General features: G+C 41.6%; 11 protein-coding genes across 11 annotated transcripts; 7 read left to right on the top strand and 4 right to left on the bottom strand.

Annotated features, from left to right (window-relative positions):
• The first annotated feature begins 36 nt into the window (after positions 1-36).
• On the top strand, positions 37-2,225 carry BBOV_II002430 (uncharacterized protein). Its single transcript, XM_001609717.2, has 3 exons — positions 37-1,711; positions 1,776-2,078; positions 2,113-2,225. The coding sequence occupies exons 1-3, from the start codon at positions 82-84 to the stop codon at positions 2,196-2,198; spliced, it is 2,019 nt and encodes a 672-aa protein (XP_001609767.2). The 5' UTR covers positions 37-81; the 3' UTR covers positions 2,199-2,225.
• A 78-nt stretch (positions 2,226-2,303) lies between these two features.
• BBOV_II002420 (RING-variant domain family protein) lies at positions 2,304-4,394 on the bottom strand. The gene has a single exon (XM_001609716.2). It carries the CDS (start codon positions 3,716-3,718, stop codon positions 2,402-2,404), a length of 1,317 nt encoding a protein of 438 aa, XP_001609766.1. The 5' UTR covers positions 3,719-4,394; the 3' UTR covers positions 2,304-2,401.
• A 147-nt stretch (positions 4,395-4,541) lies between these two features.
• Positions 4,542-5,147, top strand: BBOV_II002410 (putative Small nuclear ribonucleoprotein SmD3b). Its single transcript, XM_001609715.2, has 2 exons — positions 4,542-4,788; positions 4,824-5,147. The coding sequence occupies exons 1-2, from the start codon at positions 4,693-4,695 to the stop codon at positions 5,058-5,060; spliced, it is 333 nt and encodes a 110-aa protein (XP_001609765.1). The 5' UTR covers positions 4,542-4,692; the 3' UTR covers positions 5,061-5,147.
• A 455-nt stretch (positions 5,148-5,602) lies between these two features.
• Positions 5,603-8,711, top strand: BBOV_II002400 (uncharacterized protein). Its single transcript, XM_001609714.2, has one exon. It carries the CDS (start codon positions 5,635-5,637, stop codon positions 8,653-8,655), a length of 3,021 nt encoding a protein of 1,006 aa, XP_001609764.1. The 5' UTR covers positions 5,603-5,634; the 3' UTR covers positions 8,656-8,711.
• A 14-nt stretch (positions 8,712-8,725) lies between these two features.
• Positions 8,726-10,261, top strand: BBOV_II002390 (micro-fibrillar-associated protein 1 (MFAP1) C-terminus containing protein). The gene is made up of 5 exons (XM_001609713.2): positions 8,726-8,884; positions 8,921-9,041; positions 9,078-9,175; positions 9,214-9,759; positions 9,796-10,261. Exons 1-5 carry the CDS (start codon positions 8,756-8,758, stop codon positions 10,213-10,215), a joined length of 1,314 nt encoding a protein of 437 aa, XP_001609763.1. The 5' UTR covers positions 8,726-8,755; the 3' UTR covers positions 10,216-10,261.
• A 317-nt stretch (positions 10,262-10,578) lies between these two features.
• Positions 10,579-12,083, bottom strand: BBOV_II002380 (uncharacterized protein). The gene is made up of 3 exons (XM_001609712.2): positions 11,956-12,083; positions 11,261-11,659; positions 10,579-11,225 (listed from the first exon to the last, which is right to left on the bottom strand). The coding sequence occupies exons 1-3, from the start codon at positions 12,067-12,069 to the stop codon at positions 10,623-10,625; spliced, it is 1,116 nt and encodes a 371-aa protein (XP_001609762.1). The 5' UTR covers positions 12,070-12,083; the 3' UTR covers positions 10,579-10,622.
• An 87-nt stretch (positions 12,084-12,170) lies between these two features.
• Positions 12,171-13,840, top strand: BBOV_II002370 (WD domain G-beta repeat family protein). Its single transcript, XM_001609711.2, has one exon. The coding sequence runs from the start codon at positions 12,211-12,213 to the stop codon at positions 13,786-13,788; it is 1,578 nt and encodes a 525-aa protein (XP_001609761.1). The 5' UTR covers positions 12,171-12,210; the 3' UTR covers positions 13,789-13,840.
• An 824-nt stretch (positions 13,841-14,664) lies between these two features.
• On the top strand, positions 14,665-18,157 carry BBOV_II002360 (uncharacterized protein). The gene is made up of 2 exons (XM_001609710.2): positions 14,665-15,346; positions 15,385-18,157. Exons 1-2 carry the CDS (start codon positions 14,786-14,788, stop codon positions 18,139-18,141), a joined length of 3,318 nt encoding a protein of 1,105 aa, XP_001609760.1. The 5' UTR covers positions 14,665-14,785; the 3' UTR covers positions 18,142-18,157.
• A 262-nt stretch (positions 18,158-18,419) lies between these two features.
• BBOV_II002350 (helicase with zinc finger motif protein) lies at positions 18,420-22,211 on the bottom strand. The gene is made up of 3 exons (XM_001609709.2): positions 21,679-22,211; positions 20,225-21,393; positions 18,420-20,189 (listed from the first exon to the last, which is right to left on the bottom strand). The coding sequence occupies exons 1-3, from the start codon at positions 22,103-22,105 to the stop codon at positions 18,444-18,446; spliced, it is 3,342 nt and encodes a 1,113-aa protein (XP_001609759.1). The 5' UTR covers positions 22,106-22,211; the 3' UTR covers positions 18,420-18,443.
• A 203-nt stretch (positions 22,212-22,414) lies between these two features.
• BBOV_II002340 (Prolyl oligopeptidase family protein) lies at positions 22,415-25,507 on the bottom strand. The gene has a single exon (XM_001609708.2). The coding sequence runs from the start codon at positions 25,185-25,187 to the stop codon at positions 22,488-22,490; it is 2,700 nt and encodes an 899-aa protein (XP_001609758.2). The 5' UTR covers positions 25,188-25,507; the 3' UTR covers positions 22,415-22,487.
• A 153-nt stretch (positions 25,508-25,660) lies between these two features.
• On the top strand, positions 25,661-26,836 carry BBOV_II002330 (putative proteasome subunit alpha type 6 protein). The gene is made up of 5 exons (XM_001609707.2): positions 25,661-25,764; positions 25,800-25,912; positions 25,948-26,029; positions 26,213-26,451; positions 26,487-26,836. The coding sequence occupies exons 1-5, from the start codon at positions 25,689-25,691 to the stop codon at positions 26,805-26,807; spliced, it is 831 nt and encodes a 276-aa protein (XP_001609757.1). The 5' UTR covers positions 25,661-25,688; the 3' UTR covers positions 26,808-26,836.
• The last annotated feature ends 282 nt before the right edge of the window (positions 26,837-27,118 follow it).

Raw genomic sequence — 27,118 nt, 5'->3', positions numbered from 1 at the left:
TGTGCAAGTCGTAATTCTCCGTGAGTAACGGAAGACAGTTATTATCGATTGCCGTCATCATGATGCCACTATTCGTGCAATATGTTACTTAGGCGTGGCCGTTTAGGCCACAACTTGCGTATTGTATTTCACAGACCAGTGTTTCTTGGACGTCGTAATGTGCTAACTCTTGATAGGCCAATTCCCGATGACATTGAGGAAACTAGGGAAACTTCTGTTCAGGCTTCTAAACTGCCTGGATCAGGGTCACTGGTAGTTAATTTCGATATCGCAAAGCAGTTGAGTTTATGCTCGAGGGTAGATGATGTATGTACATTGTTTCTAGAATCCAGGTTACGTTGGAATCCGAAGCAGTTGCTGCTGTTTCTGTCGCGTATTGTAGCTTTAACATGTAGAGCGAACTCTAGACATGATGCAGTATCTCAAGACCTATGGCCTTGTACTGATTTTTGCCAATGCAGTCTCTATGGTTGGGGTGGAAGCTCGCATATAATGAGATTGCCTGCTGCAGTTGCTTCTATGTACACCGATATTTTATCAAAGGTAGATGCTCTAGGCATAACTGAATTGCTCTATGCCCTGAGGCTGGGTGAATACATCCGCGGATACCACAATCGCGTGTTAGAATCACACTGTGAACGTATACTTTCAGGTTGCCTTTGGCACTTGGATCTATTGGACCTTTGCAGGGCCGTTTGTGTATTGTGCCAGAGCACCAACGTTGAATTCGCCAAGCTGCTGTGTCACGTGTCGCTAACTCGGTTTGTTGAGTTTAGCCCAACTCAGCGTTTATTTGTTTTCCGTGCGCTGGCTAATGCCAAGCATGCATCTAGTTTGTTCCTTCGTGGGTGTATACGTCATGTACTTAATGAGGATTTGTTCTGTGACCAGGGTGTATTAACTGTGCTAGCGCAATATGGGCAGCATCCCTCGTCCTGCAGCGCCGCAGTATTCCAGTCACTGCTTAAACGCGCCTTGTCACTGGATTTTGGGACTATAAGTCCACTGGAGCTATGCGACTTACTGTGGGTCACGGTTAAATTCTCCAATGTCGCACCGGAAGCATTCAGTCGTGCTGAACCGTGTCTATTGCCAATTTGCTCTGAGCTACCGCCCAAACATGTGTCAATGCTGCTATGGTCACTTGCTCAATCGAAGTATGTATCCCACGCCTTAATAGATGCCCTGGAATCTGCAGCCATGGCTACCTGCAGCAACATGACACCAAGTCAACTGTCAATAGCACTGCACAGCCTCTCTTCCCTGAAACCCCTGGATACCAGATTTGCTGATCACATAGAGCGCGAGGTTATTGACGCAATTCAGCATTTCAACGGCCTGGACCTTGCGATGCTGGCTGAGGGATATGCCAGGGTAAACACGGGCTCTCCCACATTGCACCAATGTATCCAGGAGTCTGCCCTGCGATACTCCGACGAACTGCCTGCAGATTGCTTGGCCAAGTTACTCTGGTCGTACGGCCACCTTCTAGGGAAGGAGTCCCTTTATCTGGGTTTGCAGATACCTCTTCTTAGCCGTGTTAACCAATTTCCAGCCCATGAACTAAGTCGCGTCCTCTGGGCATATGCGGTACACCGCTTCTATGATGTGAGCTTCTGGGCCAATTGCCTATCCATGATAGACATAGACCACGTGCGAGGTAACTCGCGATGCGTCCATCTCTACCCAGCTCTATCCGAGGTGGTGCAAGGTAGGTCACTAGATGTACGACTGTAGAGCTCTATATCCAACTATGCTATCACACAATGTTACAGTGCACAAGACGTTGGTTAACCCCGATACCCTACGCATACTGAACTTGACGAAGCCCATGTTTACAGAGCAAGAGCTTGAGTCACACTGCGATGCAACTGGGAATGCACTTATGCAGTCGTTAAGCTCCCTGGGAATTGAAGCCACTGTTGCATCGGAATACAAGGGCTTCATAATAAACGCTTCATTCGAGTTGCAAGGGGTGCATTACGCCGTCCTGGTGTATCGGCGGAGTGATACCGTTGGACACTCCATGCGCCCATCAGGTGCAATGGTACTGAAAGCACGCTTCCTACGCAGAAATGGTAGGTGTATTACATATATATCACATTGCACTAGGGTATAAAATAGTTCATCTACTAAAGGATAAGTTCAATGCCATGGACGCCGCCAAACGTGTTGACGTTATATCCAAGCAGCTTTAGGGGTACAGGCAAGGGTATGACACCTTGTGTACCATCCCAGCCACAGGGGTAAACACGTACATCCACTCTGGCAAGTAACTACCCATATGTAATGCACTCTATCACGATAATTACACGTACGTTGCGCCATTTAACGCTCACCAATTTGGGTGAGAGGCATTGTGCACTGACTGCATTCTAAAGATGTAATTCACCGTTCCACCCTATAGAACAACCCTAACGGAATTAGGATTGTAGGAGAAGCAGCACATCGCTGACAGGCCTAAACGTTCCGGGCGAGCCTCAATGCATAACACGTCTGTGCCAATCTTAATAGCAACGGGCTCGCCACGCTCGATAGGTATCCTGAATGTATTGCCAATGTGTAATATAGTCCCGAACTTGCTGCTGCGGTCCTCGATGACGAAGTGGCCCTCGCTAAAGTGCAAAGTAGCATGAATACGTGAAACTGATATGTCATGGAGAATGATCCCGGAGTCACCGCTGCGCCCAATGTTCACTGGCTGGGTTGCCAAACTGGCAACGTGGAGACCAACATTATTGCTGTGCTCAGGCTCAAGGATAACATACGGCGGAGAAGGCTCCTCTATGCCCAGGAACTCGGTCCATACACTCTCGACATCTAGGTAAGAAGGATATGGAATACCGCACAATTCACATGTCAAATTCTGCAAAAAATATGTTAGTTGTAGCCGGCCTTCATCGTCCTTTATTTTTAAACGACCTTGTACCCAGGTACGAATGCACCCAAGGTGTACATACTTCATAGAACCCTTGCACCGGCAAGGTACAACCAGAGGACCAGAAGCCTCATCCTCAAGACAGATACGACAAAAACGCAAATCCTGGTCAGTGGGAGCCGCCGAGCTTCCATCAGTGGAAACCGAAGAAGCAGCTTCCTGAGAATCGGATTTTGACTCAGCCGCGGAAACACATGGAACATCAGATACACCACCCTCAGGGCTCTGTGGATCGTCTGAAGTCATCAAGTCGTGGATGTAAGAAAGTGAATTGGCAGGCTTGCGAGCTAAATGACGTACCAATAGTGAAGCACGACCCATAACAATACGGTCACCCTCCTTCAAAGCATGAGCCATGCGCTTACGAGCAGCCCTGCAACCAAAAGCACGGCGGTAAAGATGAGAGTTAATCACCTTGTAACAATCGTAAATAACTTCTGAGGGGCGTTCAATGTCAGGATTTAATAAAAAGCAACCCTTGTCCGACCATACAAGCTTTGCAAGGACCATAGATAAGGGATATCGTTCCAAATATCCCTCAAGGAGATTGCGCTCAGCGATTGTGTGCAACTTACGCCCATTCTGTATAATGTAAACATAGGAACTGTCCTCAGGACTGGCGTCAGAAGTAGGACTGCTCTCAGTTTTTATCTTTATAGTGTCCTCAGAATAGGCGCACTTCTCAAAGTCAACAAGCTCAGTTGGACCCGCATGGTACATCAAAAGCCTAGCCACGACCTCCATTGGCTTTACCAAAGATCTGCCAGTTGGTATTTCCATATCAAGCTACAGAAATAACAAAAAAAGAAAATTGCATCCAACGGATATAGTCAATATTCCACAGTCGATATATTGATCTAGTATGGCAAGCGAACTCTAGAAGTATTGCCATATTATGCCAAGTAATGTTAACCTATACCGTTGTGTACAAAGATGAAGGCACAGACGGAGTATTCGCGTACACATACAGGCGCCACGCTGCAAGGGCTATCGTAACCCTCAGAATCAAATCCAAATCACATATATCTCAAACTTTTATCATATACGCTCGTACACAGTGATCTCGACCATATGAAAGTCTAGACGTCACCGTTGTGTCTCCATACATCGACACATCGTCGCCAGAGACACGCGTCCAGACATGGACGACAAGAAAAAACTCCATGAGCTAGTAATTGCCAAATAACAACATATCGTGTAAAATCCCCTCTAACGCGTAACTAAACTTGATTCGCAGCGGTGTGCGCAACAGTAGGGAATCCAAGTGACACACATTGCTGCTAAAGTACCAATAACAAAGCTATACGCATCCCATCGATATCAATACAACATGTGTATGATAAAAACTATTTTCCAAATATAAATAACAAACTAAAGCAACACGGTCTCAAAAATAGGCATTCCAAATGTCTAATCGACTTTTCAGCAATGACCCGAAAATATCACACACTAATATACATACAACATTATATATACATATTTAAATAAAGTCACGTAACCTGGATAATCCAATTGCTCGCCGACCAACTGCCCCCCCATGGTACGGTCACCGGGATCTTCCAAAAGCATAAAGCCTGGTTAATATCAATTATTCTATACATAATTGTATATAAATTCTGAGTATTTACTACCACAAACTTGGTTCTAAACTTGTTGCTGCAAGGAATCAACATATACCACGAAATAGCAAAGTGATACCAAAGTTCTACAAACAGCGACCTTCTTGCATAAACAATAGATACATCGCATTCAATATGTCGATAGGTACCCCAGTGAAGCTATTCTATGAAGGCATAGGCCACATAGTCACTGTGGAAATGCAAAATTCACAATTGTACCGTGGCACACTGGTATGTTGACCTCAATAAGGACGAATTATACCCAGGTAAATGTTGAAGATAACATGAATTGCCTACTAGAGGGCGTTACTATGGTCATGAAGGATGGAAAGACTCTAGCATTGGAGCAGGTTTTCCTACGAGGAGCACAAATACGCTTCGTTATATTCCCAGATATGCTAAGGCACGCGCCCATGTTCAAACAAAGCGCGCGTGACCGCAATAAACAAGCAGTCATACCACAGGCGCCACCACCGCAATTCGCCAACCGTAGGCGCACATGATGGACACCAAAAAAACAGTGTTACGAATATCGCGCAACATTGAGTGGATACAATCGCATAACAGTACTGGTTAAGACGTGCCAATATATATTGGCGTCGATACGAACTGGACTTAACACACCTCGCGCCATGGTGGCGGCAAGTGAACACTAACATAACCGTAGACTCTATGGTAAATTTACTATTACACATACCCATCAAGGGCGCTAGAATATGTCCCAGGGGACAGTAGTACATTGTTTAGACGTAGGTTGGGGCATATAACAAATGGCAATATAAACAACGTCACTCATTGTTACAGTGACCGGACTTTATCATGCAGTAACCAAGGGAGTTGGTTGGATTATAACATAAATTTAAAACAAACAATACTATCTCCAATGTCTTCCTACTCAACAACACGAATGTGTTGACAAACAAACAAGGTGTGTAGACAAGACTCTCTACACCTTTGGAGAGATAGGGTGGATTTACTTGCCTCTAGGCATCAGTGGGCACATGTCCCATTAGAATACGTGTTTACCCATGCCTAAGATGGAGTAATATTGCCCGGATAATATCTGGAGTAGAAACCATGGATAAGGATGCATCAACATGGGATCGACCGTACCATGTAATGCCCATGGCAGAACGTCGGTTACGTGCCATACGTAAACAATTGTGTCAGTGCCCATGCTGCAGAGCCAATGGTGATCAGAATCCATATAAGAGCCAACCTGGACCAGAAGGTATAAGCCCATTGATACAATATCGGGAATATGGTATCCAAAGGAATGTAGACACTAGAAACTGTGTACAGAGTAATGAGCTAGAAGGTGGAGATAGCATAGATAGAATAAATAACCAATTGATAAACGCAAAAAATGATACCATTCCAACGCAAAGGCATCTGAAGACAAAGTATCTCAAAGAGCTACGATGGCTGTGCCGCATGGTGGACTACCTAGACGCACTAGAAAGACGTGGTTTCGGGAAAGAATCGTGGATAACGCAACTTAAAAAACTCTCGGCAATATATTCACAAAGATTACAAAATACACCAGAATCTTATTTGTATACACAAATCCAAGATGCGCTCTATAATTGGATAGAATTTGAAAAGCAATGCAGGCATGCATACGCCAACGTAACGGCAACATACAACAAACTGATACGCATGGAAATACACCTGAATCTATTGAGGACTAACTCATTGATGATGCTCACAAACAGTGATACAGAAAACATAACCGATTCAGAAAGATATGGCAAACTGGTGTCCATATGGTCAACAAAACTGGCAGCACTCAGGGATCGTAATATCACCGAGTTCAGCCAATACGTAATAAACATTGTGGCGCCACTTAAGATCATGGACGTGCCACGTGCTGTCTGTTTTCTACAACCACGACGCAATGAAACTAGCCACGTCAACATGAAAGAAGAAGGTGATATTAACAAACGATGCAACGCCTCAGCATCATTTAATCTAGGTTCAGATGAGACGCCATTATCAGAGTGTAATCCGATACCATCAACGGATAATATAGATATGCCTCAGACAACGCCGACCAATCAATCAGTATATAGTGTCCCGGAGTATACACTGGACGCTGAGGACGTGACCGCCGAATGCTATGAATATGAATGCCCCGGTGACTACACCGATATATATAATGAAACCATGCAACTGGTGGAAACATATTGCCAAAATCGTGGAATTAACGAGGAAATGCCAAGCGAATACGTAAATAGGGTTACAACACTAACAGCACGTCTACTGCCACATATAATGAAAGACTCGGTAGGACTCCCAATACATAGCAACGCTTATCTGGATGCTTCGGTGCATCCCCTAAACGCAAATGCACCAGGGAATAAAACTAAGCCTCAGAAGAGCTGTGTTAACATAAACACTTCCAAAGCTAATATAAAAGGATATAACATCAATTCACATAAAAATGTGAGCGGCTCTACAATGGAATCTCAACAAATGCCGATATTGCCAACCTGGGCACATGATAACCCATTTGTCAACCTGCTTAAGAAAACCAATGTTAAGGTAGTCAACGCCCTTAGGTGTCTACCCGGAACCAATCAGCGATATAGAAAGTTAATATGCCTGTCACAGGGAAACCTAAAGGACCTATTCAAGAGCAGTGATGGGACTGTGGAAACAGTAGATGTCAGCACTCTGCTTGCGACTAACGATGATTCCAATATTAAAGCCATATCGCCGTCAGTGTCAGGGCCACAAACAGTGTTAATGGCACTGCTCACAGAAGACCTTGCAAGCTACGAAATCGATAAGATTGTACGATCGTGGTTCCCACCACTGAAGCAATGCACAGATAATATCCAAACGGATGAACCCAACGATAAGGAACTGAATCAACGCAAACAAATACAAGAATTTGATAAATTCCAAACGGAAATATGGCGAGATCGCCTAGCAATATTCGAAAAGATGAACACGAAATTTATATCAAAGCTGCTGCATGAAAGGGTGTCATTGGAACCAAAGTATCAGTATGAATCAAGTGGATATGCAGCACCACTGGATTTTGTACCGCTAAGAGTCAACGTGGATTTCAGAAACTATGCACCAATCAAGTATACACTAAAGTCACAGGCAGACATACACTACGGATGGATGCAATCGCTTTTTGATAATGAATTCGTGGCGACCAAATTACAGCATGAAGATATTACTACCGAAACAACACCTCATACCCATAGCCTGCGCAACATTGTTAATGGCTATATACCTAACGCAGTACTGGTGCCGCTGCACAGTGGGTCAATTGAGTTCAGCAAGGATTACCGCACAATAACCGAAATATGCGACTGCGTAACGGATTACGTATACCCGCCCCTGTATGAACAACACAAATTGTGGGAAATACAAGCTCCTAGGAATCCATACGATATTTGCCAAACCGTAAACAAAAATAGCAACAACGAAGGAAATAACAAAACAAACGGGTATTCAGTATTTGACAATATAGACCCTGGAACAACCTGTGATAATCGTGTATCATACACGGGTTCCGAGCATTGTGGAAAGGAATTAGACAACATAGACACAAAAGGATATAACAGTGCTCCTATGGGAAGTGTATTCATATCTAGACATAGCAACTTCTGCATAGGATCACAATGGTCAACCAGAGATACACAATGGGAAAAGGAAAACGTACCACTGGTGTTCTACCTCCTATGCTGCGATGGAAAGGAACCAACAATACAACCGTCCAAAATAGAATCAGAAAACCCAGAATATATACTGCAATATCTAGAAAATATGAAATATGTGCTAAAGGGGCTGGAAAAGATATTTGAACTATGTAATATATGGAAAGTAGAATCATTGACCATACCAGCAACATTAAGCTGTTGCACGCAAATGGAAACTGCACAGAGCACAGAAATAGAAGAAACATATAATGGACACTTATATATGCGCTGCCTAGCAACAGTAACACACCTCGCATCTGAAGTTTGCAAAAACAAGTACCCAACGGCAATCAACCTGCTCTTCCCAGAAGCACTCAAGAATAACGGAATAGATACAGCAGTATCGTCAATAATCAACACACGCCTAGGAACATTCTAAGCAACGTCTGAGCCCCAACGCGTCAATAAACTGGAAATGTGTCGGTACCACATACTACACCATAACATATCATGCTAACTATACAGATTATACACAAAATATGAGCGCCATTGAACTGTTCCGATTTCTGGGTGAGGACCTTAACAGACCACCCAGTCCATCGCAAGACCCTCTTAAGCGCCGCCGAGCTACTCAAGGGCCAAAGACAACGAGATACTGGCCTGGAAAGGTATATACAATCTAGATAGGCCTAATATGTCCACAGGCGCCCGAATACGCCAATGAAGGTCAATCTAGCAGCGATTCGGACTCTGATGCGGATTCAGATGTCGCCAAAGCTGCCTTGGAACAAGATCGCAGATACTCAAGATATACAGCAAGTAAAGGTAAGTCATATAGATAGTGGCATATTGTTAATACAGATTCCGTTAGTGCTGATAATGAGGATGTAACAGGAAGCGTTCGGCGTCGTGCCCCGGCAGCGACCATAGTAATAGAAAGGGAGACTCCAGCTGAAGAAGTAGGTGATGTCTATTGCCCTGGTCATGCCATTTGTAGGTACAGGATTTGGGAATTAATAAAAACAAGGAACTTGAAATACAAGTAGAAAATCAGAACATCCCACGTGATCGTTCTGAAATACGAGCACGAGCAATGGCATATCGCAAAGAAGAAGAATCAACAATCGAACAAAAAACAGAATTATTAGATCAATCGGAAACGGAATCAGAAGATGAATTAACAGATGTAGACACGGAAGAGAGTGAACCTGTAACTTCGAGTCAAACAATTAACGCATTGGCAAAACCAGTATTTGTACCAAAGAAAAGTAGATTGACAGTTAAAGAAAAGAAAGAAATTGAACGGGAAGAACAAAAAAAGATAGAAGCCGAACAAAAGAGATTAGAAGAAAGACGCAAACAAAGCAAAGAACTAGTTATACAAACACTAGTTGCCGAAAACATGCACCAAGAAATCGAAAATGAAGTCAATTGTGTTGATGATAAAGATGAACTCACAGAAGAAGAATATGAACTATGGAAAATACGTGAATTAAAAAGGATCATTAGAGATAGAAATGAAAGGAATGCACATGAACGATTGGTAAGCAGTGATGTATACCCTATCATGATATAACAGGCCGCTGAGGTTGAACGAAGAAGAGAAATGACAGAAGAAGAAAGACTAGAAGATGATGAAAGAATAAGACAAGAAAAGGGACCTATAGCACCAAAGACCAAAATCAAATTCTTGCAGAAGTACTACCATAAAGGTGCATTCTTCATGGATAAACTGGAAGATGGATCTGAGCCAATTTACAAACGAGATTTCAATGCACCTACAGCTGATGATTGTGTGGATAAGTCACTCATGCCAAAATCAATGCAAGTTCGACGTGGACAATACGGAAAAATGGGACGAAGCAAATATACTCACTTAACAGCAGAAGATACCACCAAATTCGATATGCCATGGAGCCAACAGCCCGCGCCATTTACACCTGCAGGTGCACGAGACTCATTCGACAGACCCTCGAAAAAGTCTGCAAAGAAAAATTGATCAACACTAAGAATCTAAATAATAACACTTCGCATCGGTAATATACATAATTAATATTTAAATAAATGACTGAATACGCGTAACATATGCTATCAAAAGTATTCGTGAATACAGACAACGTAAATTCTCCATATATCTAGCAGTGCTAAAGTGATCATTATAAAATGTGGGCACTGTTAATCACATTATAATGTAACAATAGTTATAGTTCATCTTATAACTGGATTTGATGCTATTTGCCGCCATTGAGTGGCTCGATACTTTTTATAAAAGTAGACAGTTGGTACATGATTTATTCAGCATTTAGCCATTTTATGTTTTTCGAATTATATAAGATATCTATAACTATTAGAGTAATGTGGAGTAGGTATATGATGCGATATGTCAAGTTTTTCAGTACTGTAATATCATACAGTAAGGACCTGGAGATCAGTGATTGGTACTACCAAATCACCCGAAGAGTAGATCTCTATACCCTTGATGGTGTGGTGACCTTTAGCTGTGCTGATGAATGGAACCTCAACCAGACGCGATTCAGCGGGCACTAAGTGACCAACGTCAAGAGAGGAACCTACCTGCACAGCCAATGGCCGAAGCCCATCTTCATTAAACCTAATCATTGCATCCAAAGGCTCTTTGCCGACATTAGTAATGCGAAATACAATTTTAAAATCCTGTATTAAAGGCACAGTACCCGGATGGTAAACAGTCTCGTAAATTAGAGGAGAGGTGTGATCCGTGCTAACCGGGATGTTGAACTCACCGGATCCCCTCTCGTGACACTGCCAAAATGCTTTAAGGTATAACTTGGTCACTGGATTTACACAAAGAAATACAACACTGTGCGATTCAGTTGGTTTTAAAACACAAACTGCGTCGATCTCACTTGACTTGGGAAATAGAGGCTCTAAGCATACATCCTCAGATACATAAACCAGCTTAATATCCTTTATGGTAAAACTTAAAGTCGATGTATTAGTAAGAATCGCTTCCAAATGTAAACGACCGATCTGGAAGGTCTATTACAAGTATAAACACGACTTACCGAATCAGTGCGACGAACAAAATCAACCTGTAAAGGATTGACCACATTCCATACAGCGCGCTTCACTACTTGGTATTCTTTCTTACCAAAATTGTATACCAATATAAAATTCATCAAGTGCTGTAAAGGTCTAGTAAACTTGTGAGAAACGGTACTCTGGTGAGGCTCGCTATTGCCACCTATGGAAATATCTTTCACAGCATCTATAACCACGGGATCGACATCTCGATTCTCAGGTAATACCTCCACCGTAAGCTTCACATTGGCGCAAGCCGTTTTGTTAGGATTGTACAACATTAAAGACAGATTCAACGTTTCACCTAAGAAACATTCATTGACATATTGCGGCAGCACCATCACAGGTAAATATTCACCATTACTCTCATGGTCCAAGGATTCCTACAAAAAATCATTCGACTGCTTTTTATAAGTAGACAGCTATGGAATTAACATAAATACATGCCATTCAAGTGATGAATAGTGGCAACATGGAGTGATATAACCGAACTAATAGGATTAATTGATGAGCTCACCTAGAATCAATCATATAATTACCCATCAATCCACCGTAGATATTTCATATGAACGGTAGGCTCATAGTAACATTGAAACAATAATATAATGTAAAAATAACAAACACATCTTACACAAAATAGCACAAAGGTAAATAAAAACATTAAATAAAGTGTACCTACCGTTTCAAGAGCTACCAAAGCATCAGAAGCGTCGATCAGCTGCCACGCAGCACTTTCGTAACCGGGAGAAGACAAACGCATGACAACAAGAATAGGCGGAGAATCGTGCGCCATTTTGTATTTTAGGAATCCGGTAATAATTTTGTGCCAAATGTGTTTGTCATGTGTCGAGCTACGGTCGCAGTGTGCCTTGCAACATCATACAGAATGGATGCCCAACGGTAGTGAACTTCCATACAATATATCGCAAATAAAATGGCAAAAAACATCAAGCAAACATCTTTGGATAATCTAATAAATGGAGAAGATGTGACGCTAGATGATGAAACGGGTTTAACGCCATTGCGTGCGTCATCCCTAACAACAAACTTCGGAGGTACCAGGCTGTTGTACGGAGGCTCAGACGGGGAGCTGCGATGCGTGGATTTCTATAAATGGATGAGTGGAGGTTACGGACCGCTATGGAGTAAAAATTTGGACCAGAGCATTACAGCAGTGGCCATGAACCATGATAATTCCGTAGCTGCAGCTGCCATTGGAAGTGTTATATCGTTCTACAGCGATGCTGGAGAGCATATGTTTAACACCACAAAAGGAGATATGTATCTGCTAGATCCAAGGAAGACACGAGGGCATACGGCAACGGTCACATGCCTCTCTGCAGACCCAGACGAAAATAACATCTTCACTTCGGGATCCATCGATGGAACACTACGGAATTTTGATATAAACGCACCCAGGCAAGGTGTATCCATGTCTATACATGCAATACAAACGTTCGTGCCCAAAGCTGCCAGAGGGCCTAGAGCCCAAATAACTGCACTGTGCTTCTGTACATTGAAGTCGAAATCAATCGTAGTAGGTGCCACAGAAAGAGGTTCATTGTGTACTTGGGACCGTAGAACAGCGTATCCCGGAGTAGTAAACATGGAAGCACATATGTCCCGTATCGGCGCTGTGCTATCACCGGATGATAACATGCTCATATCACGCTGCCATGATGTAGTCAAGTTATGGGACCTACGAAATCCTACAAAGGTAGTGCTAGAATGCGCTGTACCAGGAGGTGATATGTGCCCAAATATGGCAATAAGCCCAGATGGATTACACGTTGCTGTGGGTGAAGTGACGCCGATAAACCCACGTAATATAAAGGAAGGCTTCAAAGGTTGTATAAAGGTAGTATCTGCAAAGACTCTATCCGTAGATCATCAGTTTAAAGTAAAGTCACCACCAGGACCTATAGCCTGGGCCAATGAGCTGGGTCAATTGTTCACAATTTGCCACGATGGTAAAATATGGTCGCGTTGCAACTCAGACGCACTAGAATCAATGTACCTCTCAAGAGCCAAAGCTGCAGTACGTCACAAAGCTACAGCTGCAGCACAACAAACCGTATCGGTTCAACCAGAAGTATTCCCTATTGATCAACTTCCCGATAACTTGGAAGAAGCTGAGGATGGTACACTCAAGAGGAAACGTTTACCACGACAATATAACAAACCTGGTGCGAAAGAAGAACCTGATCTAGATTATGTATCGTATGGAAGAACACCAGTTAGCTATGAAGATGAAGATATAGTTACCAAATTGCGTGCTATGGAAGGGGATACAAACAGCGTAACAGCAGTTGCAACCGGTACAGGCATACAAAGGATTCCATACAAGACTGATAAGTTTATGCGAATGTACCAAAAGAGCCAGCCAGAACTTATACTGGACTTTACCGCACCAGAAGGCAAGGAAGAAAATATGCTAATAGGAGTTCAAAAATGCCCACGTTGCGGTATCAAAATATGCCAATGTGGCTATATGGATAGCAGGAAATCATAAATCGCAGTGGATTGGAGATGTAAAGGTACATATCAACCACCAATTGAGTCCCAAGGGCAATATTTAGTATAACAAGCTCCTCTGGGATACGATCAACGTCAGAGAGCAAGCGGTATGGTAATGTACAGCAATTTTGTATACCATATATAATCGCAATTACTACACTTAATATCGCTGTCACGTTCCTCAGAAGGAATAATGTCACTCTCAGTATCATACATTAACCGATAACAAACTCAATTTTGTAGCCATATATACGAAGTATCGCTTATCTGTAAGACAGCCAAGCTCATAACAGAAATGATACATAAATGCTTTAATGTGTCAGTTCTAGAGTGTTATTAAAAACGCATAGCAAAAGACATAACGTCAAAGAATAGAGGATACGATAACAAAGACTAGGGTAATACTTAAATAAAATAATTCACGAAAGTCAACATCAAAGGTTTATATCCCATAGTAAATATAAGCTATGTATAAAGAAAAGAAGATTAATTGATTACACATCTATATGGAAACATGTATCTAGAACTTAATGTCCAAGAAAGCGAATCCTATAGAATATCCGTATATAAGCTAATGTGTGTGTAATGGGACTATTTATTTTTTGTATTTATAAGCTCTGCTATTCTACATATACAGCCGTAAAATAATATCGTTCCATATCCACAGTAGAGAACACAATGCCTTCTATATTAATGATATGAGCTATGGCCATCATAGCATAACCCACATCTTGTTTAAATGTAGACAAATGATATCTAAAATGATATTAAAAGCCGTTAGACACAACTCTACCACGCGCGAGTTCGCCTCACTTGTGCCATCCATATGATACGTCTCTGACGTTACTATTCAACACTGGAATTCTTCCCGTGGATATAAACAAACTATATAAAATTATATATAACGACTATAAACACGTAGCGCTAAGGATTATGATTTAACCCTGAGCTGATGCCACCGGTGATTCACTCGCGGTGTTTACCAAGAAGCGATGGACCCGAAGGACCTGCAACAGCTCGAACTGTTCTGCCAGTCACTCTATGGCGGACAGCCCGCGCAACAAAATGAAGCTCATGAGGTTCTGATGCCACTGCTACGCGATGTGCAGAAAATACCGCTGCTGCGTGACATCCTTGCCCAAAGCACTAATCTACAGGCTCTACTCTTTGCATCATCGGGACTCGTAACAGTAATAACAAACAACTGGTCACACGTACCGGATGCACAGAAAATTGAGCTAAGAGAGTTTTTGCTGAACTACATATACAACCGCGGGCCTGAAATGCTAAAATGTGCGCCAGAAGTCCTCGGGCAATTCATACACCTCTACTGCCGCATAGTTAAACTAGGATGGCTAGAAGAGGTGTATAACCATCCTGTGGTACAACATGTAGGACAATTTCTGGCAGCTACAACACAGCATTGGATTATTGGACTCAGCATATACGCTGATCTCACACAAGAAATGCAGCCGCAAATGGGCAAATTTGTGGCTAAACTTAGAAGAGGTGCTCTGAACTTCAAGGAAACAGTGCTACCCAAAATATTTTCGGTGAGTTACAGGAATCTTGTATAGTACATCTATCGTAGGTCACTGTACATACACTAGAGCAGTTCCATAACGGAACAGCACGAGTAGGAGACGCCTTCGAAGAACTTAGGATGTTACAGCAAATACTGCAATTATGCTACAATTGCCTGAGCTTTGACTTCTTGGCAACTATGCCAGATGATACTTCAGAAGAACAGAGCACAGTTATGATACCACAAAGTTGGGACGTACTGAGGACCGACAAGGTGCCGCGCATTCTATTCGAACTGTATGCGCAAAATTGGAACAAAAGTGTTGCATGCGCCGTCCTCTGCCTTAAATGCCTAGTTGTAGTCGCGGCATTGCGCAAATCATTCTTCAATTCAGAGGCAGAAGACCTCTCACACATCAACAGCTTCATGCTGGGTACAATGGAAATAATCCGAAATAAAACTGGACTTGCCAACGATGAGTGCTATCATGAATTGTGTAGGCTTCTTGGTAAAATAAACGCATCGAACCAGCTGAGCCAATTACTACAGAGCTCCGCATTTCCAATGTGGATTGAACAGCTCCATGGATTCACCATGGAAGCATTAAAGAACTGGCAATATATGCCTAATAGCAAGCACTACCTGCTGGGAGTATGGGCACACATGGTAGTGCCACTTGCCTATATGCGAGGCAAAGTCCCAACGGTCCTGGAATCAAACATACTACAAATTACACTTGAATTCATTCAGAGCCGTTTGACAATGGCAGAAATAGTGGTCAATGCAAGGGATGATCTGGACTTCGACGACCCCTTGGAAGACGATATACTGAGGATGGAACAGGCTGATCTGTTTAGCCGATTATGCAGGTGCCAGTATCGCGCTGTCTGCAGCCGCATAATAGAGTCCTTCCAGGCACTAGAAAAAATGCCAAATACACCTAATTACGCCGCAGTCAAAGAACAAAAGGTGGCGTGGCTAGTGCTACTTGCTGGTGCAATGTTAAATGGATCCAGCTCATTGCGCCTGACCGGTGATGAATCAAATATTACGGCAGTGTGCCTCCAGACAATGAACATAGAACTAGTGGGACAAGTCTTCCTTAACATGGCAGCCACTGATGCCACACCAAATGATAACACAAAACTGGAAATGTCGTATCTCCATTTCTTGACCTACTTCAAAAAGTTTTTCGTCAGTGAACATACCAAAGGAAGCATATCAGGCGATTGCCGAGAAAGGTTCTCTCAAGTCCCCGGGTGTCCCCCAGGGATGGATGGTGCTCAATACCTCCTGAATCGCCTAGTTGAAAAGGTGTTCTTCAATTTACAGTGTCGCGTCTCGGACGAAAATGTTGTTAAAAAGACATTGGTTTTCTTTGGGGAACTTTCATCGGGAATCGATATCGTTCATTACGCTGATAGATCACCGCATCTAGTAGTGTCTGCCAGATTGATACTGCAGTGTGAAACGCTTAGGTTCGCACTGGTTAACCATGCTGACCAAGGATTCAGGTTTTTGCATATTCCGCAATACGGAAGATATCGAACGATATACTACAGCATACTATTTAAATTGCTGCTGTTGGAATTGAGCAACGATGAGGAAAACGCCGATAGCGTACCTAAATTCGAAAGCTTCATGGAGTATCACACAAGGGTAATAGACCAACTGTGGAACCTTAATCCGCCAATGCTGGCATCGCCAGAATGCAAGCAAACCATAATAGGTTTGATGCGAGACCTAAAAGGTATATGCAAATCATGTGTATCCGTGGAGGCATATCAAATGTTCTTCAACTGGATTGTTAATGCCCCAAAACAACCTGGTAAATCTCGAATTCATCTTTTCAAACGTATAGTGGATGCGTGCTGGTCAGACGTTGACATCATGCTGCCGCTAGTCAAGTGCCTGGCGGAATTACTGGACAATCGTGGACATAGAATAACATTCGATAAAACATCGGCCAATGGTATACTGTTGTTCAAAGAATCTTCCGGAATAGTGATGAATTATGGAGTTAAGCTGCTCCAGTTGATACAACAAGCCTCGCCAGGATCTAGGCTTGTAACAGGAAATAACGAAACCTATAAGAGAATCTACAAGGGTGCTGCTGCTTGCTTACAGGTGCTTGAGCACACATTAGGTGGCGAATACGTCAATTTTGGAGTCTTCGAAATCTATGGAGACGCCACCCTGGATGATGTTTTAAGGCTAGCATTCCAGCTATGTCTGAGCATTCCAATTGAGGACCTCCAAGCCTACTCAAAGTCCCTGCATCCAGTTTATTCCTTCCTGGATATAAGTACAAAACTGTTCATGCCACAATTGCTATCCTTAAGCTCCGACAATGTGGCTCATCTGATCAATGTATGCATGGATGGACTCTGCTCATACGAAGCCTCAACATCGCTCTCGAGCGCAAGCGCTCTGGACAACTTTGTCACACATGTATACAGCGAAAGGAATAGTACTGTTACTGGTGGCACCCCTCATCCCGCGCGGCTGTTTTTGGAATCAAATATCGGATGCTTACGCCGTGCGATGATTATGATCTTCAACCTTCTACTCAGTGGTGATTCTAACAGTGCCTGGAGCATCAGCCGCCCTTTGCTAGGACTAATTCTGCTGAACCAGGCTGAATTTGCACAACTCCCACAAACACTGGCTGTCAATATGTCAGAAGAGAAACAAACAAAGCTGCAGCATTGCTTCGTAGCACTGATGAACGGCATCGATAACACCCTGTCACACCAAAATAAGGACACATTCACCAAAAATGTCTACATTTTTTCACAAGAAGCACGACTATCATTCGTCTAAAACTCTGACAGCTTGATATTATTATCGTCAGTATGCTGTTAATATGCCGCAACTCATCTTGTAGATTAGATGTATTCACTTTGCAGAGAGGCATGTCTATATATGCATTTATTGGAATAGTATATATTTATAGTATAGACGCATGGGTTTGAAGCGATGACCCGTATGACATTGGGTCGGTGTCATATTCATAAAGGTATACATAATTGAGTGAAATAACAGTTCACAGAAATAGTCTACAGCCTTAAAATGCCATAAGTCTAATCTGGCCTAATACAAAAAGCTAACGTTTCATGTTTGGTTTACGATAAATACAGGGATGGCATGAATACTATGCCCCTCTTTATAGAGTTGGAAACCTTCTCTATCTTTGATTGCAACGCCTGATCCCCGTTTATGTTGGCCACCTGGCCAATTTTACGGCATAATTCATCAAGACGTGTTATCGCCCTCACAATGTGACCTTCCTGTAAATCTGTATACTGCATTATCTCGCTAAATGGAGTGCCTATAGCCCACTGATAAATCACATAAGACAAAGAAAAGTTGCAGAGCGCACTATGGTCTTCACGTGATACAACGACGTTCAGAGCACGCTGTACCACATCTACCTTGCTGTGTAAATCTAATACCATATCACGGGCCTTTTGAATGGCCGCCGTTGGGGATGGTACCTCCTTCTCAGGGGACCGATCGTTGTGCACAAAGGCTGAAAGAATGGCGGCGCATTCCTCGGGCTCCAGATCATTGAGCACATTCTGAGTTATGGTTTCCGTTAGTGTGATTTCATCACCTGTTGTAAGGTAAGTTGCTATTCTGCCCTTGACGGTTGGTTTCCCGTTTTCATCCAGAAAGTCCAACTGTTTCAACACCTCAACCTTGGCTACCATCTCATCATAAGATGATAAAGATTCCTCCTTCAATAGACTCGTTATGCGCTCAAGTTCGTTGCGGCACGACTCGACCCTTTCCTGGATAGAGTAGTGCTTCTCACGAAGATGGCACTTGTTACACGGGTTCAAGGAGATCTCATGATATATGTCACGCTGTTTTAACATGACGTCATAAAACTGAATCGAAGTTTGCTTCAGCTGTTTATTAAAAGCCAGTAACTCGATTTTTGATGTCAGCAGCAATTTGTGCAATTCAGATGCGACAGAGCTAAGCAAAGTTATACTCAAGTCTTCAGTAACGCCCTGCATCGTTTTCATGTTGATTACATTGTTGTAGATGAACGAAATGTTGGATATGCGAACTGATTCGCATACTGAAAAATGGATTTGATCGTGATTATACGAGCTTATGGTAGTATGCACTTTGTCATAAGCTTTGCCTTCGTCGTATAAATCTGGCAAAAGCAATAGAACTTTAAGGGTTGAACTCTTTCCTTTGGGTGAGACAACAATAGATCCGTAACAGCTTGTATTACAAACTGCCAACGAATGTACCATAATCACACGACCTGCTTTAAATATCTGCGCGTTCTCGCGGTGATTCCATAGCGATTCATTAAGGTTGTCAGCAATCGTTCGAGAGCACCCATCCAATTTGTGATACTCCTCAATCGAAGGCTCGCCGTAAATACAATCCACTTTGGGAATTGTAGAAAGCTCCTGACGTTTGCGTATATTGTCACGCTTGAATATTGGAATGTTCTTCATTTTATACGTCTCCTTGAAAGACTTCAACATCATCTCTGTTATGTTCATATGCTCCCTAGAGTGTACTTGGAGCAGCATGTTGTAAGTTATACGGAATTTACTCTCAAGCTTGGTAGACTTCTCGAACATCATTGTGGTCAAGTCCTGAAGATCTGGCGGGTCATCTGGACAGAAAATATATACACTACCAAAGGAATCCAGGCCCCTCCTGCCAGCTCTACCAGCCATTTGGGTATATTCAGATGCGGTAAGATGGCGCGTCTTTTGACCGTCGTGCTTATGAATAGAAGTGAAAATAACAGATCGGGCTGGCATATTTACACCCATCGCAAAAGTCTCAGTAGCAAACAAAACCTTAATCAACCCCCGTGAAAAGAGTATTTCAACCTGCCATGTTATAGTTGTAGGAAAGGGTAACTTACTATCTCTTTCATCAGAGGTAACAGTCCAGAATGGTGTACCCCTATACCTCTGTACAATAACTTAATTATGCTTTTGACCTGCATGAGGTCCCTGTCGTCCTCGCTTATGCTGGATAACGATTCTTTCAGGAATATATGTATCTTGGAACGTTGCACATGATTAGAATTCAAATTGAGGTTAGGCATCTCTCTTGCGTAGGATTCGCATTTTGCTCTACTGAAACAAAATAGTACCACAGGTAATTTCTGAGTCATTTCCAGATGCCGGATTAATCGCTGCAACTTTTGTACCTGGCCTTTAAATGTTGTACGTTTGATGCTAGAACCTTTATTTTGTGAAGAAATTTTATACATGTTGTGGTATGCATCTTTGTTGAACACACCCTTGTTATCGAGAAGCAAAAAAATCCTGTTGTAAATATACATAAAGTGGACCAAAGGTACCGGGCGCCTGGTTGTAACTATAGTTATTACCTCACGTTCCATAATTGCTCCAATCCAGTCTGCAAACTCAGCATAGTTCGGAACTGTAGCGCTAAGCATGACTAATTGGATAGATTTAGGCAACATTATAAAAACCTCTTCCCATACCACTCCACGTTGAAAATCGTTGATATAGTGCACTTCATCGAATATTACCACACCAAGTTGACCTATAATTGGATCACCACGATATAATAGGTTCCGCAGAATTTCCGTTGTTACTATTAGACAGGGAGCGTTGGGATTACATGATACGTCCCCAGTTATTATACCTACTGTTTCATTTCCATATCTCTTTGTGAACTCTCTAAATTTCTGGTTACTCAAAGCTTTTATCGGACTTGTATATACGGCTTTTTTACCCCTGCTAAGCGCAAGCGCAATTGCGTATTCTGCCACTACAGTCTTACCCGAAGACGTATGTGCAGCAACGAAAACATGCTTCATCTTATGTAAATGATAAATAGCACGTTTTTGAAAATCATCTAATTCAAAAGGATACTCTATAACAAGGTCTTCCAATTCAGGCGTAGACGAATCATCTACAACTGACCACTTTGTCCGTATATATTGTTTTCCCTCTTCCGGCTTGGGTACCACCATATCATTGGAGAGAGATTCATCTACATTTTCCAAGTGGCGTATTTTAACGACAGTTGTTGCATCTCTTGCGGTTTGTAGAGAGTCTGTTAAAGCTTATCAACACCGTGGAAAGGATGTACTTTCGTTCGCATATGAATATGAATTTAAATTTGAGAGGGTAGGTCTAACAGTATGTGCAATTGTAAACAACTGCTACTGTTGTCGTTCATGTACTTAATAGAGTTACTATCATCTGGCTTGTAATATACATGAACTATGGCAAGTGCTATGCAAAGATGCATAAATAATTGAAATCTTAGATTGAACATGTACATCAGGTTTTAATAGTATGTAATTAAACATTAACCGCAAATATAAATAAAACATACTTTCTGCAACAGCTTCGCAGTGTGGATATTCTCCAATGCTTGTGTCTACGTCGTACGATGTATCCAAACAGTCCGGTATTTCAGATACATTCAAGTGGAATTCTTCTTCATCATAGTGCATAGATTCGCCAAAAAGCTGTCTTTCCAAAACGTCTATATCAATATCAAACCTTTTGTCATAATCTTCACGGTCAAGTATGTCAAAGACTGAATACTTCTCCTGTGTATTTTCTATAGTTGGAATCCATCCAACGGAATCAAGAGGATTTCTAAAAGCCAATGAAAAATCCAACGGATGGTCAGCATTCCTATGATTATCTACATCTCTCATGGGATGGCCTAGACCAGATGTGACGCGATGACTTTCCTCTGTACCCTCCTCATCGGAAGTCCAAAAGTCTGAGATGTTATCATATAATCTCGCCATTTTTGCGAAAGAAGATAGTGTATTATACGGTGTGTATATCAAGTGCCTTTGGTATGTGTATTAGCGCACCCATACTTACGCTCCTCATCAATTAAATTTTACATTATGGTATTGAAACAAATTATATCGTGTGTGTATCTTGTTTTTAATTTTTGTGATGCATATGGCGTTTAAATCGCATTCGTTCCCCAATATATATGGAGATGACTAATATTTTACGTCCATATTGCCTACGATCATCTGTTTATATGACAATATATCATCAAAGCTATCTACAGTAATGTGTTTGGATTTTAATGAGATTAATCTAGTTTCTTACTTCTTTCCAGTTTTCCTGTTGCAACACAACAACTTGTGATTCCATAGTCCAAAGGTTAAAGAACTAGGCGACATAACCTTCCAAAAGATTTTCCATGATGGAAATTCTTTCAGTAATCCATTGTTCATGTTCCTCTGCAGTATTCCCATCAGTATGACCACCTGATGAAATTCTCAAAAATGTTCTGTCCCAATTGGTTCTATGTTGTCTAATATATGATACAGTATGCCGCAAAGGGGCCCTGGTGTCATCGCTGTTACATTGGATTATTAAGGAAGGCTTTAAGTGGCCTGGTTCACCCGTATTATCGCATGGGCTGTACGAGTATACACATTCCACGTTAGATTCGTTCCCAAATTCTTCCTTCTCCAAACTACTCAATGGTTCATTAGTATCATGTATGGATCCAAACACATCTAAGAATGGTAGTTTCAGCGATATGCAATTGCATAGATCAGGGCGCATGTTGTATACGCAGGCAGCCAAAATAGCCCCGGCTGACGTACTCGAGAGGGCGATGCTACTGCGCTGGGCCATATTGTTTGCGATCAGAAACTCAATTACGTCAATTAAATCATAAACCCCTTTATACTTAAAAGATTTTACAGCCCCTGAGTGCCATATATGGCCAAGCTCGCCTCCACCTCTAACGTGAGCAAAGCATAAAGTATATCCCATCTGCAACAAGATATTGTGTTCTAAATCATTGTCAACTGCCAAATTGTGGCCGTACGCTCCATAAAAATAAACGACGCATTTGTTTCGTGGGTTCCGGAACGCAGCGTTCACGTCATTGGTAGTATCACTGCCAAATCTTACCAACGTAATGGGTATCTTACATGAGCCATCTCGACTATCTATATAATGGGTGGAGTGTAAAGGAAGATGCCTGTTTAACGCGGAACAGAAGACTTGTGGAGGAATGGGTTTATGTAGTTTCACTTTAGAGCAGATATTATTACTGCCATCCAAATGCTCATTCATCCCGCTATTATTTTTTTCTGTTCCAATATTATGGTCGTTAGCGAGATCCACGTAACAGTGTATATCACCAGAACCTGGTGTACGAATAATAAATCTCACATAGGTCCCATAAAAATTAGTGTTGCCACGAGGTTCAATCACTCCAACTCCAACTGGAATATTCAGGTTGTACATTGCACTTTCTGCTGTCCTGTATTCCCGGCGACGTCCTTTCCGTGCAAAGCGCAATGTCGCTACCATCGGTTTCGACGGTGGAATTGATAGATACAAGACCAGTGCATTGCATGTCATATCGATATCCGTCACTATAGCTTCGTTGATTTGATTCAGTTTAAACCACACGTATCGTCGGTGAGTTGATCCGCTATCTGACTGAGCTATTCCTAGCCCCGACTTTTTCCAACGCCTACATACATGCTTCAGTGTTTTTGATGGTAGCGTAGAGATTGAGTATCTTACTCCATTTTTGCGGGGAATGTTGATGATAGTCTTTGGAACGCCACTAAAATCTATACTATAATCCAGATCATGTTGATCCAACATATATCTGTTTATTTCGACATGGTGTTGCCTGTCTTCATATATACAATATATGCAACCCCTTCGATGCTCTAGAAATAATCTCTCAGTAAGTGGTTGGTGTAACCTATACAGTCGTGTTGTCTTCTCCTGTTTAATACAGTAGACGTCATGTGTCCCATGGTGTGATCCTGAAGCTATAAATAGGATACGACCATCTTTTGATGCATTAATCGACACAAACCTATCGTTTTTCTTTTCTGTATATATTGGCCTATCATTTGTGATGTTACCGGTAGTTCCACAGATGTACGCCATCCTAACCTGCCATGCACGTTCCATAGGATCCAACAGGGTGTAAAAAAATCGGCAAAATTTCATATCTTTGCTAGTGCCGTGTAACAAAAAGTGCATATTGTCAATCGGATATATGGTGGAACTGAACGTTTTGATTGTAGATAAGGATGTATTTGTCCTCCCCCGCCTGTATTTGTTCCCGGCTACACGAATGAATTTTAACATTTTGCCACGTGGTGACAAATTTTCAATCAAAGCAATATATGCGGTATCACCAACCGAACATATGCGCATGGAGTGGATGCTTTGAATATTATGTTTATCTATGTTGTCATTTTCCATTTCATATATTCGAGTAACACTGGTCGCCATGTTACCTAGTTGATCTTCACTTAATTGTCCATGAATACGGCGTTTTGAATTTAGCCGTCTATTGTTCGGTAAACGTGAACGCGCTAAATAAAGGCGTTTTTCCGTATGTTTACTTTCTGTTTTTGACCCACACTGCGATAAATACAATTCAAAATAAGCGTGGTTGCCACTGATTTCATAATCCATTTCCAAGACTGATGAATGGTTTAAATGTTCATTTTCGTTTTTTAATACTGATTTTGTGCGATTTCCATGTTCACGACTGGCATTTAAAACCTGCAGGTAATTTGATGTACATACATTTACGCATTGGCTGTCTGATGAATGTAGCAAAGGTGCATTCAACAAGTCAGAATTTATATGTTTATTTGCGAAATTGTTCGGTGGAAGATAGTCAACCCGTTTTGTAAGTTTGTCCTGACGTGGTTGGCACGTTTCATCTATCTCACGCGGGGAATATGCGACATTTCTACTAAACTGGTTCTCAATCACTGAATATGCAGCAGTTGCTTTTCCTTGTACAGTAATATTCCTGGTATAATGGCGCGACCAGTGCGACCAAAGATGCATTCTGCAAAGGTACTGAGACATATTCTGTATTTGTATAGTGCTAAAACATGATGTTTTACGCAATTTCACAGCCAAATACAAATCAGTTTTAGTTGCCCCTTTATAAAATATCAAAATGGGTGTGTTAATCTTCTATATAGCACATAATGTAGAGGAAGGTACCCAAAAAGAGGTACCCTTCTAGAATTATGCTTCATAGAAGACCTTAATAAATTACATTTTACTGTTTACTCGAGTTGATTTGTATTGTATATACATATATTGGATAGATGTTATTATATGATTGTGCGATCTCGACTATACTGCCTTCTATGGTTGATGTGTGTCCTTTATCCATTGTGACGTTACATAAAGTAGATCACTAAATTTTATGTTCATAAAATATAGTAGACAACATATTTACATCCAAATATTCGATCATTGTACACAATGAGCGATATGTGTACCCTACATTGTAAAAACAAATAACCTTTTCCTGTCACATATTGTATTATTAAGCACTATTTATGTTAAGGTATCAAAATGTCAAGGGCATCTAACGCAGCCTATGACAGGCATATAACTATATTCTCGCCAGAAGGGAAACTGTTTCAACTTGGTAAATGTTCACCTTAAATTATTCAATGTATATAGAATATGCGCTCAAGGCAGTGAAAAATTCGAACATCACAGGTTTAGCAATAAAGGATAACGATGCTATCGCAGTTGTGTGTCAAAAAAAACTTTCCGTTCAACAAGGTAACCAGGTAAGGGATGTTAAGCATAGATAATAGTTTTGAAGGACGTTCTTCTCGATCAAACATGTGTAACACATCTTTACCATATAACGGACGATATAATGGCATTGCTAATTGGTTTACCAGGTTGGTGAGAACTTACGGATATTTGCTCTACTTTTATGCTCTTATATTAAATATAATTCTGTAGTGAAATATAAATATAGGAATAGTCACGCTCGTGTTTTGTATAATTATATCTCTATGCGCATTAATCTGTAAATTGCATTTGGAATTAGCATTTGACGGGCAACAACTATGATTTTCTAGGTGACTGTATGAGTATATTGTACAAGAGTCGTGAAATCGCATTGGAGTACCAATACAAATATGGTTGTAGCATACCTGCAAAAGTATTGTGTGAAAAGATAGCTGATATCAACCAAGTACATACCCAGCACGCTTACATGCGTCTGCGTGCGTGTACCGGTTTAATTGCCGCTATTGATGAAGAGTTGAAGCCAGTCATATACAAATTCGATGCGTCCGGATGGTACAGTGGCTATAAAGTAAGTGGATGTATGCATGTTGACATGATTAATAGGCATGTGGTATCGGTACGAAGGATCAAGAGTCTGAAAATGCACTAGAGAGAATTTTAAAACAACGTGAAACTGTGGATATCAGTGACAAGATAAAGTCGGATCTGCAGGTTAATACGGAGACGCATCATCTATCTGGTGGTAAAGAGACTCATGTTACAGTTGAGGGTTTAAAGGCTTTGATCGCAATCGATGCACTAAGCCAATTAAATGGTGCAAAGGGAGTGGAAGTAGCCGTTTGCACAATTGATAATCCAACATTTAGGCAACTAAGTGAACAAGAGATTGAGACCTATCTCACATATATAGCGGAAACGGATTGAATGATTAATTTTGTGTATTTGATTGTTTCATCCCATATACCACCTTCTCAAAGCTTATTCGCTTTCATGTCACCAAATACTATACCGCTATAAAATGCTTAACGATATAAAAGCATACACCACTACCCCAAGCTCTCGTTCATACGAACCAAAAAATGTCGAAATTCGTGGGGTAGAAGGGTATACAGCAAGTTTTTACGTATACGTTTATATAATTTTATGCTACCATTTAGGTAGAATGCAACTACGTATTAAGGTTTTGGTGCCCCACAATTGGGTGTGCCCAAAATGTACCCCATGTTGCTATGAGG

This window comes from Babesia bovis, chromosome 2 (genome assembly GCF_000165395.2).
Source record: "Babesia bovis T2Bo chromosome 2, whole genome shotgun sequence".
Lineage (NCBI taxonomy): Eukaryota > Apicomplexa > Aconoidasida > Piroplasmida > Babesiidae > Babesia > Babesia bovis.
This window is presented reverse-complemented; position numbering and strand designations above follow the sequence as displayed.

Excerpts from the sequence above, each read along its gene's own strand:
- BBOV_II002430 (XM_001609717.2), top strand. The coding sequence starts at position 82 with ATGTTACTTAGGCGTGGCCGTTTAGGCCACAACTTGCGTATTGTATTT. Across the intron at positions 1,712-1,775 it reads TCTATCCGAGGTGGTGCAAG|TGCACAAGACGTTGGTTAAC; the intron begins GTAGGTCACTAG and ends ACAATGTTACAG. Across the intron at positions 2,079-2,112 it reads ACGCTTCCTACGCAGAAATG|GGTATAAAATAGTTCATCTA; the intron begins GTAGGTGTATTA and ends ACATTGCACTAG.
- BBOV_II002420 (XM_001609716.2), bottom strand. The coding sequence starts at position 3,718 with ATGGAAATACCAACTGGCAGATCTTTGGTAAAGCCAATGGAGGTCGTG.
- BBOV_II002410 (XM_001609715.2), top strand. The coding sequence starts at position 4,693 with ATGTCGATAGGTACCCCAGTGAAGCTATTCTATGAAGGCATAGGCCAC. Across the intron at positions 4,789-4,823 it reads AATTGTACCGTGGCACACTG|GTAAATGTTGAAGATAACAT; the intron begins GTATGTTGACCT and ends AATTATACCCAG.
- BBOV_II002400 (XM_001609714.2), top strand. The coding sequence starts at position 5,635 with ATGGATAAGGATGCATCAACATGGGATCGACCGTACCATGTAATGCCC.
- BBOV_II002390 (XM_001609713.2), top strand. The coding sequence starts at position 8,756 with ATGAGCGCCATTGAACTGTTCCGATTTCTGGGTGAGGACCTTAACAGA. Across the intron at positions 8,885-8,920 it reads CGAGATACTGGCCTGGAAAG|GCGCCCGAATACGCCAATGA; the intron begins GTATATACAATC and ends ATATGTCCACAG. Across the intron at positions 9,176-9,213 it reads GGGAGACTCCAGCTGAAGAA|GTACAGGATTTGGGAATTAA; the intron begins GTAGGTGATGTC and ends TGCCATTTGTAG.
- BBOV_II002380 (XM_001609712.2), bottom strand. The coding sequence starts at position 12,069 with ATGGCGCACGATTCTCCGCCTATTCTTGTTGTCATGCGTTTGTCTTCT. Across the intron at positions 11,660-11,955 it reads CTTTGGTAGCTCTTGAAACG|GAATCCTTGGACCATGAGAG; the intron begins GTAGGTACACTT and ends GATTTTTTGTAG. Across the intron at positions 11,226-11,260 it reads TTGTTCGTCGCACTGATTCG|ATCGGTCGTTTACATTTGGA; the intron begins GTAAGTCGTGTT and ends TAGACCTTCCAG.
- BBOV_II002370 (XM_001609711.2), top strand. The coding sequence starts at position 12,211 with ATGGCAAAAAACATCAAGCAAACATCTTTGGATAATCTAATAAATGGA.
- BBOV_II002360 (XM_001609710.2), top strand. The coding sequence starts at position 14,786 with ATGGACCCGAAGGACCTGCAACAGCTCGAACTGTTCTGCCAGTCACTC. Across the intron at positions 15,347-15,384 it reads TGCTACCCAAAATATTTTCG|GTCACTGTACATACACTAGA; the intron begins GTGAGTTACAGG and ends CATCTATCGTAG.
- BBOV_II002350 (XM_001609709.2), bottom strand. The coding sequence starts at position 22,105 with ATGGCGAGATTATATGATAACATCTCAGACTTTTGGACTTCCGATGAG. Across the intron at positions 21,394-21,678 it reads CTGCGAAGCTGTTGCAGAAA|ACTCTCTACAAACCGCAAGA; the intron begins GTATGTTTTATT and ends AAGCTTTAACAG. Across the intron at positions 20,190-20,224 it reads TACCTCTGATGAAAGAGATA|GTTGAAATACTCTTTTCACG; the intron begins GTAAGTTACCCT and ends ATAACATGGCAG.
- BBOV_II002340 (XM_001609708.2), bottom strand. The coding sequence starts at position 25,187 with ATGTCTCAGTACCTTTGCAGAATGCATCTTTGGTCGCACTGGTCGCGC.
- BBOV_II002330 (XM_001609707.2), top strand. The coding sequence starts at position 25,689 with ATGTCAAGGGCATCTAACGCAGCCTATGACAGGCATATAACTATATTC. Across the intron at positions 25,765-25,799 it reads AGGGAAACTGTTTCAACTTG|AATATGCGCTCAAGGCAGTG; the intron begins GTAAATGTTCAC and ends CAATGTATATAG. Across the intron at positions 26,030-26,212 it reads ATTGCTAATTGGTTTACCAG|GTGACTGTATGAGTATATTG; the intron begins GTTGGTGAGAAC and ends ATGATTTTCTAG.